The sequence below is a fragment of the Ruditapes philippinarum genome, unplaced genomic scaffold (genome assembly GCF_026571515.1).
Source record: "Ruditapes philippinarum isolate M1 unplaced genomic scaffold, ASM2657151v2 ctg1537_1_1_1_1, whole genome shotgun sequence".
NCBI lineage: Eukaryota > Metazoa > Mollusca > Bivalvia > Venerida > Veneridae > Ruditapes > Ruditapes philippinarum.
In genome coordinates this window covers 92,958-114,139 of record NW_026861544.1, presented here as the reverse complement: position 1 = coordinate 114,139, position 21,182 = coordinate 92,958, and the positions used below count along the sequence as shown (strand labels likewise).

Sequence of the window (21,182 nt, the reverse complement as noted above, 5' to 3'; positions counted from 1 at the left end):
ACTACTCGGCAAACCGCCACTAAATATTTTATTTGATTAAAAAGATTGCCTTTATAGCCGTTATTGCCACTCTTGAAGTATATTGTTATTGTTCTATCAATCTATATAAGCTGTGTTCTCAGAAATTTGCTTGTATTTTTAATATTTATCTATCTTTTTAACTGTTTAATAATATAAACCTTAAACTTGCTTTCATATTAGAAGACGACAAGTTTCACGTAAAAATGCATGTATTGGGAGAAGAAAATTTATCAAAAGAAAATAACGAAACAAGTACGCTTTTGCAATATGAAAAGGAAATGGACATTGATGATACATCAACTGGATATGGAAGTGAAAGTTCAATTCTCACCGAACATTGCAGTTTGCCAAACATTTTAGAATCCGGATGTATAAGTAATTAAGTTAAAAAAGAACGCACGTTTGATAACGATATTTAAATATTAATTATTTAATGCATGTTGTAATGGATGGATAATTGTTAAATATATTATTAATAATAATAATAAATAATGCTATTTTTACATTCCCATATTATTTGGATCTACCTAATTACCAATAATGAACCTTTTTATGTAAATCTCTAACCTTCTATTTGTAAAGAGGATGTGCTTCTATGTTTCTTAGCTATTACATTTGTTTTCCATTACTTACTTGTTATTTTGCTACATTTCTATACAGAAACACATACTGGTAACTCATTTCCAGTTGTCAAAGGGAATTTAACTTTACCTGATGAAACGCCGCATTCTAGTGTCTCTGTCAAATATGAAAAGAAGTCTGAAACACTCGATTCATTCATTGCTAAAGAGAAGGTTGCGGACAATTGTGTTGTAGTTAAGACGAAAATATCGGTTTTGCAATCTCCAAATAAGAATATCGACCAGGGGGGTTGCTCTACAATAGCTGAGAATTCCAATGGCGTTAGCGTTTTAGAAGGTAACCACTGTATATAAATCAACATGTATTGTCTTCTGTTTTCAAGTTTCAATGTTGACTAAAATATTAAACTATTATATACGAGATTGCTTAAAATTAATAATTTGTGTAATCATTTCGGCTTGAACCGATGTTGCGTTACTATGGTCATTACTGACGTGCACACAGTTCGTGAAGAAAATGAAATTTTACGATAAAAGTAAAGTTATCAGAAATGAAGACACCCTTTCGATCTATATTAACGGTTTGCTTTTATGAACCGAGGAAGAAATGACAGCAAGAGTCCGAGAACTTTTGTAACATACCTCGTAAATTACCTATTTAACAAAAATCAAATGGTAATTTAAATATAACAAACGTTTTGCAATTGTATATTTTACATATTATTTGCAGATACAAATCTTGAAATAGAACGACTGGACTGGTCACGTATATTTTGCTTTCTCATCAAACAAATAGATCCAAAAATCTACGAATTATTTTTTACTATTCTTCTTGGTAAGCAACCAGACTTCTCCCTCATTTATATCTTAATTATCTGTTTCTGCTTTTTTTAAAAATATAGCCTTGACATTGAATAAATATTGAATTTACGACTGTTTAAGGAAAGTTTGGACAACTTAGAGATGCGTCAATAGTCCTTGATAGCAATTTTGTGATACAGGAGAAATAAACATACATGTTTAAAATGTTAAATAATAAGTATGTATAATTGTTATGCCATGATAATTTGTCTATATTTTAAGATAATTTTGGTAATAGGTTAACCCATGTATTTGCAAACACAATTTTACATGTTCATGTCTTCAGAAAACGCAGGGGCCAGGAATGTCAACAATATAATTGAATCAGTCAAACGGGAAACAAATTCTGTAATGAGCACATTGTTTGAATTGTTTAAACGCTGGAGATATGGAGCTGGTTCGTCTGCAAAGCCGAAGGATATTGAAGAGGTGTTTGAAACTCTTGAGTGGAACGCCCAGCTTAAAGAGTTTCGAGAATTCATGAGGTAATTCTTATCTGACTTTCCCTATTAACCACACAAAAAGTGTAAGTGACTTCATCGCTTGATTTATAAATAAAGCAAATATTGAATATGATTTCAGTTGTATTCTTACTATCATAAAAGATTTTGTCTTTCATTTGATAACACACATTCAAATTGATACCCCCTGGTACCAATTAACTTTTATCTCTTTTAATAGGAATCCACCATATTTGCCAGATAACAGGAGCTGGATTAATTTCAGCATTTCGGACTGTCGGCCTGTGGAAACTGGGCAAATGTTCCTCCAACAGCCCCAATTATTTCAGATACAAGATTCAGAAGGACGATCTCAAATCAGAGATCTTTCACTGCATTCTGAAAGAATAGAAGAAAATGTTTCTGTAACAAACATAAATAATGACAGAGTATATAAAAGTCATCGGAATATACGACGGAGAACATGCCATGATGACTCTAAAGTAAAATACATAAAACATGACGTTACGTCCAGTTCTTTAACGGCTGGCCGTGTTGTTTTCAGCTCTGGTTATGGTTCTCTGCAATCAACTAATAACGGTATAACATCATTCTTAAATGTATCAAATCATACATGTGATGAAGGTTTACCTGAAAGTATATCAAAGCCTGAAAGCAGTGAGCTTTTAAGTAAACCGTTAAGTTTTTCAGAGAATGACAACCGTCAGTGCCACAGACAACCCCGTTCAGTAAACAAGCTAACTATGAAGTGCAAATCGACAGGTAAACGTTGGAATGTTTGTCCAATTCCAAGGATTAAAAAAAATCAAAATCGACCGAAACAAGAAGCTGGCGATAAAATTCGTTTAAAACGAGACGGAGAAACGATATTCAAGAAAAGGCGGAAACAAAAAAGGTGTAAACAAAATAATTTATTCTTAGATGTTGCGGTGACTGAAGTTTTTATTGATGATTTACTTGAAAGACTGACGCCAAAAAGGGAAGATGTTCTATCATTAAGATTTCAGGCCTATATAGACGCAGACTGTTTAATTACATCATGGAATGAAAAAATCTTCGTTATATCTTCCAAAAGGCAATCTATGTTAGTAAGGGAAAATGAATGGAATACTATAAGAAATTATGTAAACAAAGTAAGGAAATTATTGTTGTCTAAATTACGGAACAAATCTTACAAGGATGATGCTTTCTTATTTTTAAACACAAATGGCAAGTAACTTATTTAATAAATTGTTCTGTATAAAAATTATAACGGCTTGAGTACTGCTCAATGATCACTTGTTTACTGAAATTAACACTGTATTAGTTATTTTCTATAAAGATATGTCTCACTTGTCTTGCAAATAATTTGTTTCGAAAATACTGAACTTTATATTAAGTTAATAACATTTTAAATTAACTCAAACTAATTAAGCAAGGAATGGCAGTCCACTTGTTGATCTTGCCTCAGCTCTGATTGGTGATTGGCGCAGTAAAGAAAACAGTTGGCAAATGAAATTAATTCTAAGTTGCAAATAGTTTTATATGAAAACAACAATCGTTTCAAAACTAACTGAGAAATCATACACTTAATTTTATTTTGATTCTGAGTTTTGCAACTTTTATTCTGTATTTAAGGAAGCGATTGTCTGTGGATGCATTTCTTGATACATTTGTCCTGTCAGTGCATATTATTCTAGGTACAAATAGTCAAGATCGTATCAGAAATTTAAATTTGAATTTTCATGATTTACTATGCTCAAATTTAATGTTTGAAATATTGATAAATGCTACACAGTATCATTGTAAATATAAAATGAACATGTTTCGACTTCATTCAAAGTAGGTATGCCATGTTTTAAACTCTATGCACTCTAGGTGGTCACATTTTGAATACATAAAGTGTCATTAAAAAAACTGGCAGTTTTTTTTAAAGAAAAGACCAGCTTTACTTGGGCTGTAATAGGAAATGCAGCTTCTTAGACATAGTTTTCACCCTCTTTTAATCAAATTAAACATATTCAGTAATGATTTCATGGATTATAATATGTTTCTGCGAAAAGAATATTTAACTAAAAAATGAGCATAGTATATCTTTATATCAATATTGTTTTGCAAATTTGCTTCAATAAAATTTAGATGTGGCGTAGCCCCTGGTCGTCTACAGATAAGGCGTTATATGTACAAATTTACATTCAATGCTTCCTCCTATCTGATGAATAAATTATAATTTTCTCTGCCTAATCCCGTTTAGAAGTACTTGAAATTAGAACAAACAGTTTATTTAAAAAAAATGCTTTGTAAAAAGTGGAATACTAGTTGTACATTACATAATTATAGATAAAATAAGATTCATACATGTTTTGAACAGATAAAAGTTAATTTTATTGAACAAAACTTTTTATTTCTGTATAGAGTATCACTACTGACAGTAATAATGTAATGTAATGTCTTATGACGTAGCTCATCCATAGCTGTTATTTTCTTTTAACATATTTATCATAATGCAAATGTACCATATTCTAAGTAACATTTTTGTTTTATTATCAAATTACTATGATAGTTAATAGGGGAATCTATATTTTATCATTTAAAGCATGTTGCTTGAAAAATTACATGTTAATATGACTTGAAATTAATTATCATTTAATGATTAACCTGTCCGTGCTCTGTCTTTGCCCTGTCCTGTTTTTTGTTTGGGGTCCGCCTGGGCTCCTTGCCATTGGTTCTTGGTGCTGGGTCATATTGGGGAAGCGTTCATTGAACGCCACCTTTCCTTGTTGATCTTGTTTATCATATTGAATGTCTGTTATAACTCTGTATATACTTGTAATGTTTAATTGGGCGTAGACTTGTATACTGTGATATTTTATGTTGTAACATTGATGATACAGTAAACTATCTATTATTAAAGTGAATTTGTCTACAATGGATGTTCTGTCATACAATAAATAATTATGTTGATAGCGTTAAGTATCATACATAACACCGAAAGCGCTGCTACCAAACCATGAAATAATTTTGTATGGATATTGTTGGTAAATGTGATATACATGATTTGATATTACATATATTTTTATTGCAGGTAATAGAATGCTCTATAACTAGTTGTTATTATTCATCACATAAATGTGCATACTAAATCACTTAAAACGTTACCAACATTTTCTTTCAAGCAATATTTTATAAACGAATATACAGATTAAATATTTCTATTGTTTTATATTTGTATTCATATTAATATCAAAATAAACACAAATATTTGTCTAAAATCATAAGTGTAGTGTTATAAATATAAATTTCGCATTGCACATTTTGATTTCATTTTCAAGAAAATGACATTCTAAATGTTTTCATATTTGCCATTTCACTGTAGGCCTACACGTGTGTATATGGCATGATTTGAAAAGTATGAAACTAATATGGTCATATGATGCATATGATAAACTTTTAACCCTGCAATTGACATGTTTTCAAAAGTATTTTTTAAGGTGACAACAGACACTTTCCGTGGTACTCACATATATGTCATTTAAACCAAGTTATTTTAGTAATAATTGTTATTTATTTAATCTTTGTGCATTAAATGTCGTTGATCATCATAAAAAATAACATATTTGAAAAAAATGCCTTTGTAAATGATTGATTTTGAATAAAAATCCTAAAATTTTAAAACGTCATATCAAAGTCATTTTTTATTTTTTTGTCATCAAACTTTTGGAAAATAACCATACTTATATTATCTGGGGAACCGTGTCTCAATTTTTTTCTATCTTTTCTCAAACAAATATTACGTAACGTCAAACATTTTATGCGGCTTTTTTCACCATACATATTACGTAATTAAAGATAATTAAGTCGCTGATTAAGCAAACAAAAATCCCTGACACGGTTCCCTCCGTAAATGAATTTCCTTTCATGTGCTTTAAACCGCATGTTAATTGCTTGATTATTAAAAAAGTTATGCCGATTCAAAGTTAGTCCGACCCGCATCAAACGAAGTGTCATAAATCGGCTGTTCTCTCTCGGACCCCTACGTTTCACGCTAAATAATTGCATAATACACAAATATCGCACCAGAGAGGGTCACAAGTTGTGGTAACATACTCTAACAACATTTTATGACCCAGTGGCATCTGACCAATTAAAAAGCTGCTGATTAATATCAGTTTATAGCCGAAATTTCTTCAATTCTTAACGTGATTTACGATCCGTCTGGTACCTGTCGCACATGTCACGTGACTATCGGTAAAATTTGAGGCACTCAGTGGGGGAAATGGAACGCATTTGCGCACCGCTAGCGGGGTATTAATTAAATTGTTTCCTTTTTGAAGTTTATTATTAGTATATATATATTCTTTATTTGAGTCTCATCCATACATAATATAAAACAATTCAATGACATAATTTTACAAAGTAAAAGTTATTTATGTACGGCCATTCTTATCAGAATTACAAGAGACTACAAGAAAAGCATTGATGCAAAGCATCAAAGGGCGACGCCAAAAGAATTTGATCCAGGTTTGCACCTAAATACTTAACAAAAGATGTGTACTTTATAGCAGTACCATTTCATGTGACCTGGAGGCTAGGCCCAGTTTAAATTGAAACTTAAACCAAAAAGAACCAATAAAAAATTTTAATCTAATGGAAGGGAGGCAACTCTGCAAGAATGTCCAATGTTACTTACAGAGTTACCTCTCTTCTCATTCCATATCCATATGCATGTTACAATTTAAAATTGATAAAATAAGAAACTATTGCTAATCTTGTTCTAAAATACTTAAAATGTTTCTGGTAATTTTTGCTTTACAGTAAAAGTCCTTAAAATGTTCTCTTCCTTAAACCCGTAAAATTACACTGAATAGCAATAGATTCTTAAACTATAAAATCATGTAAATAAAATTATTTCGCATCATTGGAAAGATAAAAACCTATACAAGTAAAATAAAACATTATTCACATTTAAGTGACTTTACATATAATGTCTTTGCCTAAAAATAAAAACGATCAGTTACTAATTATTAACTACCTCGAGAGTTTACAATTACCCTTGTCTAATGATTAAAAGTATTAAAATATTACTAACCATAAAATCAGGCTTATAAATACCCTGATTAGTACAATTTCTCAATAATATAATGTAATTAGTATCATCAGCATTATTATTGTATTATACCAGTGTCACTCTGCCTGTGTATTCGTGTATGAAATTCCGTTAAAATATAAAATAAAATAACAAAAAACTGAGCTTCTGACAGTCTATTAAAGTCCATGGTAAATGTACAAATAAGAACGGGATATTATATATTTTTTCCACCAAATTGATGATGCTTCACATATTTTAATAGAAATAAAAGGTATTACTCGATCATTATGATCTGGCCTTCTTGACTTCTATTTTGAATATCATCTATGCACGGCATAGAGATCCAGTTTCTACCGGGATAGACAATAAATTTCATACTTTGTCCCAGATTTATTAGTACTGTGTCCGATTTACTGGCGAACAATTTATTTTCACTGAGAATATATTTTAACATCTTTTTTTTATAGAGAAATAATCATCCTTAGACAATCTAAAATGGTTTAGAAATTTGTCAGGGACACCTTACCACAAGTCATATATAGGCGTTCACATAAAAAATGTTGTCTGTTTTTGTTGTTGTTTTACTTCACATTGTTAGAAAACGAGGTTGAATGTAAAGTAAGCCCTTGAATCTGTACAAAAGTCTATCAACTCAATGTAATATATATCAGATTAACGGGACAGACAAATTATTTTCACACATTATGGATATTTTAGCAACTACATTTTTAATCGACCCCGTGGTCGTGCGATTTGCCGCTATGCTTAATTATTTATGTTCAATACATTATGTTACGTACATTGGCCGACACTTTCTTAATTTATAAAAAAGGCTAAATGTTTAGATATTCATAAAAGATGTACGGTAGTTGTACGATACATGTATTACGAGAAGTATGGACCAGTATGGACCTGTAATTCACGGATATATGGAACTACCGATTTCCCTCATTGATGCCTCAACAGGGGGCGGAGCGTTATCGATAATCGACAGGTTAGGCGAATAGCAGATACAAATAGTATAGGTAACGTTTTAAAACGTTTAAAAACACATTTTTTGGTCTAACTGCTTCCAAAATTAAATCACGAATGTGTTCAGAAAAGGTTGATAAATCTTCTTAGCAAAAAATCTCATTTTAGGTATTTTCAGTGATAATTGACTCCGTTGTCACCTTAATCAACAACTCTTGATATGATTGTGGTATTGTAGTAATGTACTTAAGATGTGGCGACTTTGTTTATATTTCTCAAGGTGGCAAATTTAAGCATTTTGATGGGATTAGGTTAATCAATAACCGTGACAGACTTCATTGAAATTGCAGATTAAAGAAGACAATCTTGCAACGTTATTCTACAAGGAGATTGAGCTTGTACGGCTAGACTAGTAATAATCTAAAAGTCTTTATATATTACTTTTTTTAAATGATAGATCTTATGAGTTGGCTTCTACTTCAGATTGAATATTATTAAATTTAGTGACATTTTAATTTTTTTACCGGGTGGAAGAAGATTAAGTGTTTCTGATGTAAGAGCTACTGACATTCTTTAATTAATCTGCATATTTAGAAAGTTTCCTCGCAAGTCTTTTATGCTAGATGTACATTTGAATGTAACATTTCATAGTATGGACGAGCCAAGTGATTTCAATTTGAAACTCTTTTTTTTCAAAGTGTCGCTTTTTATGATAGCATTCCAATCAAACTTTTGTCAGTTTGTTAAGGTTGAATTTTCGACAGCAAATGCAATGTCTGACAAAAAGGAATTTCCACTCAAGAAATCCGAGGTGCATTGTTACGCCCTATAGGGATTCTTTCGCACAGAACACCAATAAGTGCAATATCGTACTTGTTGCCGGAAAGAGCTCATCGAGGATCTCTGTAAGACGCTTTTCACCGAATCGTCCTTCAAAATTTTGATGTTACTTTTTGCCGGATAGAGTTCCTAAATTATCTAGTGCAAGGACAAAATGCATTTTTCAATGTATAAACAAGCATGGCGACAAGATATAATGTTCCGATACAAAAATATTAAGGTTTCTTATCCGTCTTGCAACAAATTATTATCCAAGTGCCCGTCCGTTTAACTGGTATTTGTCTATCCGTTAACCGTGTCCTTTTATTGGTATATCTTGCTGTTTCTCTGATTGTCTACCCGGCTGTCTGTCATGCTGTCTGACCGTCTCTCTGTCTGTCTTTGCAAAAATGATATGACAATTTGGGGTTGTTAATTCTATCATAATTTAGCTTTGTAAGAACATATGACTATTTCTAGCGTTTTGTTGTTGTTGTTGTTGTTGTTGCTGCTGCTGCTGTTGTTGTTGTTTGTTTTATTGCTGTGTTTTTGTCAGTCCTGGTCTAAATCTGTGTGGATTATGAAATATATTCTTTGCAACTTGAAATAATGGGCTTAAACGAGCAGATAACCTTTTTGGATGATTGAGTCAATATCTAAAAAACACACACATCGTAAGTGCTTTGTTTCAATAAGCCAAAAGTAAAAACAATGTCCGAGATCATACCAGGAATCATCTAACCATGTGGAAACAGGACATGAGTAATAGCCTTATTTTAGTTATTTACAATTACAAAAGATGCCGTTGTCATTCTTTATATATCATCATTTTGTTCACGAGAACTCTGTTCGACGATGCGCATGCTTTTCGCGTATAGTGCATCCAAATTTATGATATTATGGTTTACAGCGGTAATGGGCATTTTTTCTCGTTCTGATTTTTTTTCTTGTAGTTTTTGTTTCACTGCCATGAGTGCATATGACATTTGATTGATATCAACATTCATTCAATCATATTAAGATATTATATGATTTTTATTCTGCTACGACCTAAATACTTGAAAAAAATGCTTTAACGTGGGGGAAGCTGTAAGTCTTTTTTAAAGATCAGTTTTTATTTTATGTTTTCGGTAACTATGTGAGTATAAAGATATAGTTTTGAATAAATGATACCAATGCCCTTGTTAAATAAGATGAAGCGTTATTTTAAGGAGTATATAAACTTTATGCTTGCTTGGTTTGATCGATAGGGAAAAGAATTTTTTCACAGTCAATGTCATCGTAATCTTATTTTTGTTTAAATATGTTCAATTTAAGTCTCTATGAATGAATAAATACATAACTAAATAGATATAACTCATTTTAAAAACTGAAACTAGGGAAATTATATAAAGGTCAATGAATTACCAACTTTTACACAATTTAAATATACTTTAGCGATCTCGAAATCTGTATAGGAACAAGCTGATCAAAGTAACGTGACAAATAAAGAGAACAGACATTTTATTTGATACTTGTAAACAACACATTATATTTAGTTCAATACTCCTGTGATCGTTTACTCCGTTCTTCTTCTGCCCTACCCCCATAACTACACATTCACAATAAAGAACAAACTTAAACTTGTATTGTAACTGCAAATATATATAATTATATATAATACAACATTACATGTCACATAGTCTAGAGGACGTGTCAAATAAAACAAACTATGGTTAGTACATGTTTGTTCATAATTCAAAGCACTAAAAGTACTGGAACCGGTGGAGCATGATGGTCCAAAGCATCCCTGTTGAAAATGGCTTTTGTAAGATATGACGGCTATATATCAAAGTATTTTCACGTTCTGTTATTTATTGCACCACGTGCCAAATTAATAACTTTATAAATTTAGACTGAAACGAACTTTTTAAATTGATATACTCATGTGATCGTTTTCTCCGTTTTTCTCCAAACCTATCCTTCCCCCCCCCCCCCCCAAACAATACCCTACAACCACACATTCAAAATAAAAAATGATTTAGACTTGTATTCTAAATGTCTTGCTTTAGGTATTTATGTTGTCTTGTTTTATTATATACCATTTTTTTCACAAGTCTTCTGCAAATATTAATTTATATAGCTATAAACTTTGAAGTAAGTCTTCATTAAATGTGTCGGATAAAATCAACGTCGTTATTTCTTATTTAGAAAGTTTTAGTATTACGAATAAAAAAGATTTGAATTGCTCCTCTAACAAAGTTATTAGAACGTCTTTTTCAACTTCAATACAAAAATACGAATTGTTCCGCTAACAATGTTATTAGAGTGTCTTTTTCAACTTCAAAACAAAAAAATCCGGATTGCTTCGCTTACAAGGTTATTAGAACGTTTTGTTTGTTTGTTTGTTTTTTTGTTGTTTTTTTTGGTTTTTTGTTTTTGTTTTTTTGGTCTCTCATTAACTCTAAATGTGTACGACAATTTAACAATTCGTCAGTAATTAATTCTTAAAACATAAAAATATGATGCATAATACATAAATGATTTCCTTCTAACAAGGTCCATGTCTAGAATTTTTAATATGTATGTTGATGAAAAAAGTACTTTTAAGGTGTTATAAATTTAACGCTTACTTTGAAGTTATATTAACAAGATTTATGGTTATTGAATGCGTGATATATTGTGATGAAAGTTTCGTTCCCATTTGTCGTTCTGCTCTTTAAACTGACAGATGCTGTCAATTTAATCTATTGTCACAGTTTTACATCACTTTTCTTTAAGTATGGCAAGGTAGGGCATATTAACTCTTATTTATAGTTTCAAAAACAAATTTTAGAAATTAGTAAAAAAAAAAAGAAAAGGTGTGCAGTTATTTGTCGTTTTCTTCCAAATTGAACATCGCGCACTTAATTAATTTAACAGATTTTTATGTAATGTAAAACATATGTTCAGAAAAATGTCAGAGAATTACTGATTTGATACTGTATCTATGTTTAAGTATATATGTGGTATTAATAACTTTATTACTTATATTTGGTATAGATAAGGACGACAGTGTATCTCAACAGTTTTTAAAAAATGCAGATTTATCTTGCTATCAGTGTCTTATTGATTGTGCTTCCTGTTATAAAATGCCAGAACGGATACTTCGGTCGCTTTGGGAACGATAATGATTTTGATAATAATGACAATCGTGGAAGAGGTTTCGGCCGATTTGGTATCTTTGACGGATATGGTGACAGAGGTGGATTTTATGGAAGGTCTTTAGGATATAGAGGATTTCCTGGTGGCGGGTACAGAGGCTATGGCAGGGACAATGACTTTGACGACAACGATGGATTTTACGGAAGATCGCGAAGATCTAGAGGTTTCTATGGAAGCAGATATAGAGGATATGGCATTGGCTTTGGTTATGGTGATGATGACGGATTCTATGGGAGATCTCGAAGATTCGGAGATTTCTATGGAGACAGATATGGATTTGGTTTTGGTGGTGATGACGGATTTTATGGCAGATCTTTGGGATCTAGAGGATCTTATGGTAGTCGATTTAGACCGTTTGATCTAGATTATGGCTATGGTTATGGCGGAGGGTTTTATGGAGGAGGTAGGAGATCTAGAAGACTGTCAAGACGTGTGCGGCGCTATTTAAGAAGAAACTATCTTCCTTATAGATTTAGAAGGAGAAGAAGTTTTTATGGACCTGGGTATGGTCGAGGTTTCCCTGGTGGTGGCAACTACTATAATAATAATGACTATAATAACTGTAAGTAACTTTGTCCGTTTTCATGTTATTTACTAGGGAATTTATATTGAAAATGAAATCATCATTAACTTTAATTAATTGTGGAATATGTTTCATAATTGTATACATGTATTTGTTTTGAAATCTATCTTCTGTATTTGTTGTGAAATCGATCTTTTTGATCTTCGGAACTATTTCTTTACTTTTGATAATTTGAGATATACATGTATAATCTATTAAACTTTTTCATTTCACTTTCCATTATATCCAATAAAACTGAATTTATAATTTTAAACTCCTAAGTCTTAGTTATTGTTTTCACTGCTGATTTTCACATGTCGAGATTTTTATGATGTTTCATATAGTATAATATTATAAAATGTATTGTAATATTTAAACTCTTATAAAGTTTAGAATGTAAGAATAAAGCAAAGGCTATAAAAAGGGTATATGATTCAAATTAACATAGTAAAAAATAATTTTAACCAATCAAATAACTATAACATTATTTATTAAAATACATGTATTCCTTTATCATAAAGAAAGAATATCTAATGTTACAAAGAGATACTTTTGATATAAAACCACAATATACAATTCATTGTTATTTTTGTATTTTCAGAAAACATCAACCATCCCGAGAAAACGCTAATCTTCACCACAATATGAATACTTAAGAAGTCAATTTTCATGGGACAACAGATTTTCTTTTACGTTTGTAAGCTCGTGTAATGCAAATGAATTGTATCAATTTTTTGCAATATATTCAGATCTTCGAATACTGACAAGAAAATATAATTAAAAGAATAAAACACCAAGTTTTCTCATCGATTGTCATCGTCTGGTTCATTACTCCATTACTGACAAAATCATTTAAGATTTAAACGCGAATATTTTCCTGAACTGAATACAGGTTGTGTCACCCATGCCAGTAATGGAATGCGAAAATGCGAAAACAAGAACGTCCTTTCATGTTTTTGCTTTTTCGTATTTTGAAGGCAACAAAGCGAAAATACGGCAGAAGGAGGGCGAAAATACGACACATAAAATCTGTCGTATAATCGCTTTTTCGCATTGTTTCATTTTCGCTTTTTCGCATTGTTACATTTTTGCATTGTTACATTTTCGTTTTTTTTGTTTTGTTTTTTTTTTTTTGCATTGTTATATTTTCGCATTTTTGCGTTCCGGTTGCACATGTGCATGGAGACATCAATCTGAAAACACCTAAACGTTACAGCTTATGTCATTTTTGTACCATTCATTTATTGTTTCCCTGCGTTAAGTACCGTGAACTAAAATAAGCACATATAATACAACAAAATAAACTGATAATCTAAAGATGATAGGAATAAATTACTGTATTTATTGTAATAATTGTTGCATTAATTGATTCAAAACAATCTGAAAGCCTTACCCTTATATTATTTAATTATTTTACATGTGTAAGAAGCGGGCTGATACTTTTAAATTATACATCTACAACATATCTTATATAGGACTATTAAATAATGAATTGAAGTCTCCATGCGCATGTACAACCGGAACGCGAAAATGCGAACATATAACAATGCGAAAATGAAACAATGCGAAAATGCAACAATGCGAAAATGTAACAATACGAAAAGGCGAAAATGTAACAATGCGAAAATGTAACTATGCGAAAAGGCGAAAATGCGAAGAGACGACAAAGTATTATTTCTTTGTGTTTTCGCATTTTTGTATTTTGAATGCGAAAAAACGAAAATACGACAAATGGAATGCGAATATACGACAGATTTTATGTGTCGTATTTTCGCCCTCCTTCTGTCGTATTTTTAGCTTTGTTGCCTCGAAAATGCGAAAAAGCGAAAACACGAAGAGACGGCAAAGTCCAACTTTGTCGTCCCTTCGTGTTTTCGCATTTTCGCATTTTGAGGCGAAGAAGCAAAAATACGACATGGCGTAAATCAGCCACCATAGAACTGTCTTCTTAACGTCTGTAAAGGAAAATACGAGCAATTGTATCTGATTTTTACTATGATTAAAGGCCCCCAACAGACGGTAGGATTTAGAAGTACTAATTTAGACTTAGATGTACAAGCAAATCTTTTTATGTGAAGGTCACTATTTCATGAATTCGTAAACCGTAAGAATGGGACATGTTCTGTTTTGTAATTCTTTTTCTGCAGACATCCCACGATGACAGGTTTCCCAATTATCCAGTCGGATTGAAAGTAGTTCTGCCACATTGTTTTAGATGTAATAAAAAGTGTAATCTTTGATAATGCGTTACGAATGATTATATTTGACACCCAAGGAAGATACAGTCTATTTCGGTACAATTAAGATTGAAAATATGCCTGAAAATCATAATCAATTAAAAATGCGAAAAAGAAAAAATGAAAAACGTTGAAACTTTTTTCAGTCAGGTCGGGCGATAAATAGCACAAAAAACGATTTTCAGTTATTTTCTAAGTTTATTTCTATATGATCTTCTGCATATTTTTTTTTTAAATACCTTAGATAATCTATTTCAGAGGATCTAAATTTTATGTTTTTAGGCTTTTGGGCCTCAGTAGAAAAACGTTTTAGCAATTATAGCATTTACCCATATTCCAGTAATAAACGTGTGTAAATTCTGCAAGGGATCCATCTGGAGGGACGCGTTCTGGATGGAAACCTGTTGAGTCATACAATTTTGAATTACGGTCTGAATGCAAGTGTTGTTTTTCTATGGAAACTGTGCATAATATCTTTAATTAGTGTTGTACAATCTGTTGAGGCCTTAGGTGTAATGAATAAACGCAGTAAATAATAGATAGATCCGTTTGAAAACAAACCTGGTTTGCAATATGGTATTGCTTAGACAATAATAATATGGCCTCGGTGTAAAATACAAGTTCTATATCATCTGATATTTATTGTGGTTTTGACAAGCACGTAGGAGCAAAAATGATGTTGCTTTAAGAAGACAAAAAATGCAAATAAAAGAGGATAACACTACTAGTAGTTACTGTTCTTTTCATGACAAAGTTTACAGGTTTCCAGTGTTTTTATAGCGTATAGTTTGATGATATTCTATTTATTGGACGAAACTTGATTGTTGAATTAAATGCGGCTATGATGAGTACGTTTAACGCCCTTAAAGAAGTATCCCTTTTACTATTGAGTTCAAAGGTCACTGCGTTCCTCTCAACATTCCAGCCTCAAATCTCAACAGTACCGTGTTTTGTTTTTTGTGTGTTTTTTTTTTCAAAGACATTATCTTATAAAAACAAACAATTTATTTGTCGTGAACCTTTAAATCATATCGTAACATACTCAGCAGAATTCAACATTTATTCATTCAAATACTGGTACAACAAAACAAGTAAAAGAATCAGCAAAACTATTTAAAATTTATTATTTATTTATTTATCTATTTATTTAAGTCTCATCTATGTACACACAGTATATACAAACAATGTCATAAAACATGTATACAGCCATTCTAGTTAAGAATTATAAGAGACAAAAGAAAAGTACACTAGAGAAACTACTTGTCTCTAAAATCAGGTACATTATGTGGTTAAAAAGTAAAAATAATTTATCCATAATAGCTTTAAAAATACGTTACTTAACGAAATTTGTAAAGGAATGATTGATTGACAAGGAGATATATAGTTAAAATGTTATACTTGTACAATTTATCGGAATGAGCTAATTAGTTCTAGTGACAAAATCTTACTTCTTTAAAAAAATAATTTCAAGGAAAGTTAATAGCAACTAAAAATGTTTGCTATTGTTAAGATCTAAAATCATGTTAACTTGTTAAAAGTTGTTCTTATTTGTATAGTCACACAGAAGTGGTGTGTTACAATTTAATTAGTATTCTTACTATACAGCATATTATATCTATATTAAAGAATAAATGTATATTGATTATATATTACATGGTGTGAAATAAATGATCTTGTCTACTAAGACTAATAATGTGTCCTTTCTCTAAGTTCAGATGTATGTTCTTCGTCGTGTAATGTACGCACATTAATAGCTGATAAATAAATGCCCGGCTAAAAAAACAACCACAAACAAATGTTGTTATACATATGTAGCATGTATGAAACAATTATTGATTTCTACAATTTGATGCGGGCAATAGGTCAAATTCCTTAGTGTTTGGTTTGTTTACATTTTACTCACCGATGACGATGCAATTCATATAGCAAATGGAATTGCACTAATTACTAGTACAAATATAATATGTTTGCAACAAACCGTTTATTTTGGATGGTAATTTAGGATTGCAAGTCTGTTACGGATAGAGATATCCTTTAATATTTGTTTTTGTTATAGTTTCTCCGTTCACGTTTGTATGTCTGTATACTACTGTTAATCATTCCCACGTGCTAATTAATTGTTGTTGAAACTTTATTTACACTTTATGAGATTAGTAAACGTTAAACTCGCAAACGTGACAAATTTTGGCTGAAAGAGAATAACAAATTTGTTTATCATCTGCATAACAACAAAAGTGAGTAGGCACTTCTTTTGTTTATTTGTTTTATCAATATATCTTTAATTAAATTTCTTAGTGCATTAATTGATTTATGTCATTAATAAATAATGGAAATAGAAACTTTTTAGACAGTGTTAATTATTTTTCACAACCATGAATCTCATATGAAACGCTTGCTTGTGTAACAACTGTTATTTTATTAATTTTCAGTTGAAGCACCAATAAAAGACATGAAAGTTATTATAATTATAGTTATTATAGAAGTGTTGCTGTTCTGGGATGTCAATTCTGAAAGACATCGGAGGGGAGTAAGACCAATCAAGGGCATTCCAAGAGGAGAATTAAGAATTCGAGGAGAAAGCATTAGGAGACCCGGTGTGCTTGATGGCTATCCTAGAATGTCCATAACTGGTGAGGTTGGTCATAAGGGAGTACGTAATGGTATAATTTATCCGAAAGAAGTAAGACCCCGTACGAGTTACCCAAGAGGTGGTAGAGCTCATGAGCCTTATCCTGGGGGATTTTTTGTTGGAAATAGGTATTATTCATACACGGACCCACAAACTAGATCTAGCATCACAAATGGAAGAAATACAATACCTGGTGAACGGAGGAAGTCATTTAATAGGAGATGGTAACACTGGTAAGAGTAAAGATATCATTGATTCAGCCTTTAATGTAACTTAAAATGTGGCATTATTTATGTAGCTTAAATTATGGTAAGGGTAAACAACATTATTCGTTTAACCTAAATTATGGTTAAATGAGCGAAATCCTAAATATAGCTTAGATTATGGTAATAGTATAGATATGACACCTTTTGTGTGTGTTTAGTATATCAGATTTATATATGCGTTTGCCTGTTTGTGTGGCGTGCATACTAATTATCAAATCTTACTGCACAACCTTTCATCACTCAAATTTAGCTACATGCAGTTTTGTTATACATCGCTGCATTTGACATTTATAGCATTGTAAAGATAAAAAAACGACAGAACTTGAAAAATAAGTCTCTTTATATCAATCATCAAAGTTTTTAACACGTTTATTTGCGTGAATCAAAGAAACGGTATGATCGAAAGTGTAGCTATGAAAGTAATTAGAGTTTCACGAACAATTACCAGTATATATGTAGATGTCATTGTTCTCGTATGCTATAAAGTTTGCAACCATCTAGTTGTCTTCACTTTATCAGTATCATCAGCAGCGGTAGCAGAAGCAGTAAATTGTCATAATTATTGTTGTCATTATTATAAAAGAATTATGAATTGACGTTTACATGGTATATGTTCCTTTAATTGTATCTTCTGCCTTCTTGCTGATGCTATACAATTTGAACCTATGGCAGCGATAGTTTCTAAATTCTATGGGAAATGTAAATAAAAAACAGAGGGGCAACTTAGGTCTTCTTCCACCAGAAAAGCTAGAAAGTCGTCATATGTCCTATACTCTGTTGGTGCGGCGTAAAAAAAACACAACCCAAAAAAAGGAATGAAATGTTAATGTTAACTTGTTTCTAAAATTATACTTTTGTGTATTTTCAGCTACTTCCGCTAGTGATATTATGATAGATGATGACAGACTATCTTCAAATGTCATATCTGTCCAGCAACTGACATAATAAACAATACGTTTGTAAATACTGTTTAATGTGACACTTTCATGGACGAACAATGCTACATTTTCAGTGGAAGATTTCGGTTTGTTATCTAACCAGAAAGAAATTGTACTTGACTTTAATGTGTGTATAATCGTTTTTAAATTCATCATATTAGATGAAGATTGGAAATCAAAGTACTTCGCACTGTTCAAATATTTTGTTTTGCTGAACAATGTAAAATAATTCGTCAAATAAAACTAAATGAGATATTTGTAAAAAAATCGATAGATTGTTTTATTCGAAACCTTGAATATAAACTTCAATGTTTCAATATCTTTAAAAAAAAGATGCTTGGTCATGGTAACCTAGTTTAACCGGTACTTTGTAATTTCTTAATGTTATTTTAAATATAACCAACTAACTAACTAATATCAACTTTTTTCTGTCCATCATTTCCCGATAATATTGTGTGCAGACATATATTCCCTATTCTTTATCTTAATTCAAAACTTTATTTAGATATTTTTTTATTTTTTTTTTCTTCGAAACATTCTAAACAAAATCATCTACAAAAAAACTTGAATTGAATACTAGTTAAAAACAATATTATACTTTGTAATAGAAACTGTTTGGAGTAATCTCCCAATATTATGAAATAATCTTGAAACTGAAGTTTTCTTATTCTACTACTCTAGATAATAATTAATGTTCTAACAAATTTATTCATTTTAATTATTTATCTAGTTTCCTTTTTTCTGTATTATTCTTTCCAAATATGTGCATTTTTTATTGCAAGTACCTTATGTGTGGAAATGAATTTTCATAAGTCACATTTGACTTGTTTTCCAATCCACGAAATATATCAGTGTGATTGTATATGCTTACTGTATATATATTTATGTTGTATAAATAGAAATAAAATATTGTGTGAACTAAATATTACCAATTCTTAAGAAATAGGTGTCAGTCCACTTTAATTCTGACTATATATTTTATAGCAAACCAGTCATATTTGAGGCTAAATTCTGGATTTCACAACCGCTGTTGAGAAATATACTGACTTTAACTTACAATATCTTCACAATCAAAGATAATGAGATCCGAAACATATATGAGCCGTGTCACGACAAAACCAACATAATGGGTTTGCGACCAGCATGGATCCAGACCAGCCTGCGCGTCCGCGCAGTCTGATCAGGATCCATGCTGTTCGCTTACCAACCCTTTTACAAGTCGAGAAACTGATAGCGAACAGCATGGATCCTGATCAGACTGCGCGGATGCGCAGGCTGGTCTGGATCCATGCTGGTCGCAAACCCATTATGTTGGTTTTGTCGTGACACGGCTCATATGTTGCTCGAGGTTGATGATAGATATCTAAAATGTATGATATCAAATTATCAATGTTATCTTTAAAACTTCCTATCAGAAACTTCAGTGACAATAGCTTAGATATTTGGCAGTATGAAAGTCTCGCGGCCCTCAATAAAAGTTATATAAAGCATATCTCTACTATTCCATAAGATATTTTTCTCTTACATGTATTCTTAAGAAAATAAATAAGTTTTTATGTTTTAAACGAAAATTTGGATTTTCTGGTTGTCTTCAGATAAATTATTAATCATTTCCCTGAGGTCGAAAATGACACCGTACGGCCATCATTGGCTCAAATACTAGTAGTGTTATTAAGCATTATCTGGTTGCCCTCTTCTAAAATAATTAAATTGAAAAACTTATACTCTAGGTGCCAGTTTTTGTTGTTGTTTTTGTTGTTTAAATATATGAAAGAGTTTAATGATCTTTTTCAGGTCAGAAATTCGCCGATCTTTAATTATACTGGTATAAAGCTATGCCTAGTGGACCTTCAAAAAAGTGATATAGATCATGTCCCAATAATTAAAAATGATCATGTCACTGGGGTCTTTTACTTACTTATTTCAGGAATTCAAAAGCACTAAATGAAAACAAAAAGCATAGCATGTAAGGTTATTTATAAGGATTCTACGAAAGTTACATAACCGTGACGCTTGCGTTAGAAATGACCCTGTCTGTCGGAAAGACAATTTGAGCCGTGTCACGACAAAACCAACATAGTGGGTTTGCGACCAGAATGGATCCAGACCAGCCTGCGCGTCCGCGCAGTCTGATCAGGATCCATGCTGTTCGCTTACCAACTCTATTACAAGTAGAGAAACTGATAGCGAACAGCATGGATCCTGATCAGACTGCGCGGATGCGCAGGCTGGTCTGAATTCATGCTGGTCGCAAACCCACGATATTGGTTTTGTCGTGACACGGCTCATTTCAAATAAATGAAAAACAATCTGAAAGCGAAAGTCACTAAGTTCCAACATTTGTTGTAGCATTTTATTATAGGCCGAGCTACAACTTCTAAATTACTTATGGACAACAGGTCGAAATGACGTCTGAAAACCTTCTACCTGTTTAACTTTCCATTTAATCAGGTGATTTATAAGGAACCCACTTTATTTTCTACTTCCAAGTCGACGTTTCATTAAAACTTAAGCTGAACAAAAAAACTCTTTTTTTTCTCGCGAAAATGCTTAATCAGACAGAAACTGTTTTCATTAATCTGAA

The 21,182-nt window shown here is 31.6% G+C and overlaps 2 protein-coding genes and 1 long non-coding RNA gene across 4 annotated transcripts; all 3 read left to right on the top strand.

Annotated features, from left to right (window-relative positions):
* Positions 1-224: 224 nt before the first annotated feature.
* LOC132716049 (uncharacterized) lies at positions 225-4,245 on the top strand. The gene is made up of 5 exons (XM_060699194.1): positions 225-396; positions 682-939; positions 1,333-1,437; positions 1,750-1,948; positions 2,145-4,245. Exons 1-5 carry the CDS (start codon positions 225-227, stop codon positions 3,139-3,141), a joined length of 1,731 nt encoding a protein of 576 aa, XP_060555177.1. The 3' UTR covers positions 3,142-4,245.
* Positions 4,246-11,460: 7,215 nt separating this feature from the next.
* LOC132716050 (heterogeneous nuclear ribonucleoprotein A2 homolog 1-like) lies at positions 11,461-13,341 on the top strand. Of its 2 annotated transcripts, XM_060699195.1 has the most exons (3): positions 11,461-11,552; positions 11,805-12,528; positions 13,130-13,341. In XM_060699195.1, coding segments are annotated over exons 2-3 (690 nt in total). In that variant the 5' UTR covers positions 11,461-11,552; positions 11,805-11,840; the 3' UTR covers positions 13,132-13,341. The 2 variants fall into 2 exon arrangements, with proteins under 2 accessions (XP_060555178.1, XP_060555179.1); XM_060699196.1 differs by lacking the exon at positions 11,461-11,552 and having other exon boundaries at positions 11,617-12,528.
* A 2,919-nt stretch (positions 13,342-16,260) lies between these two features.
* On the top strand, positions 16,261-20,152 carry LOC132716048 (uncharacterized). The gene is made up of 2 exons (XR_009623765.1): positions 16,261-17,627; positions 18,529-20,152. It is a non-coding gene; the product is annotated as an uncharacterized LOC132716048 (long non-coding RNA).
* Positions 20,153-21,182: the final 1,030 nt, after the last annotated feature.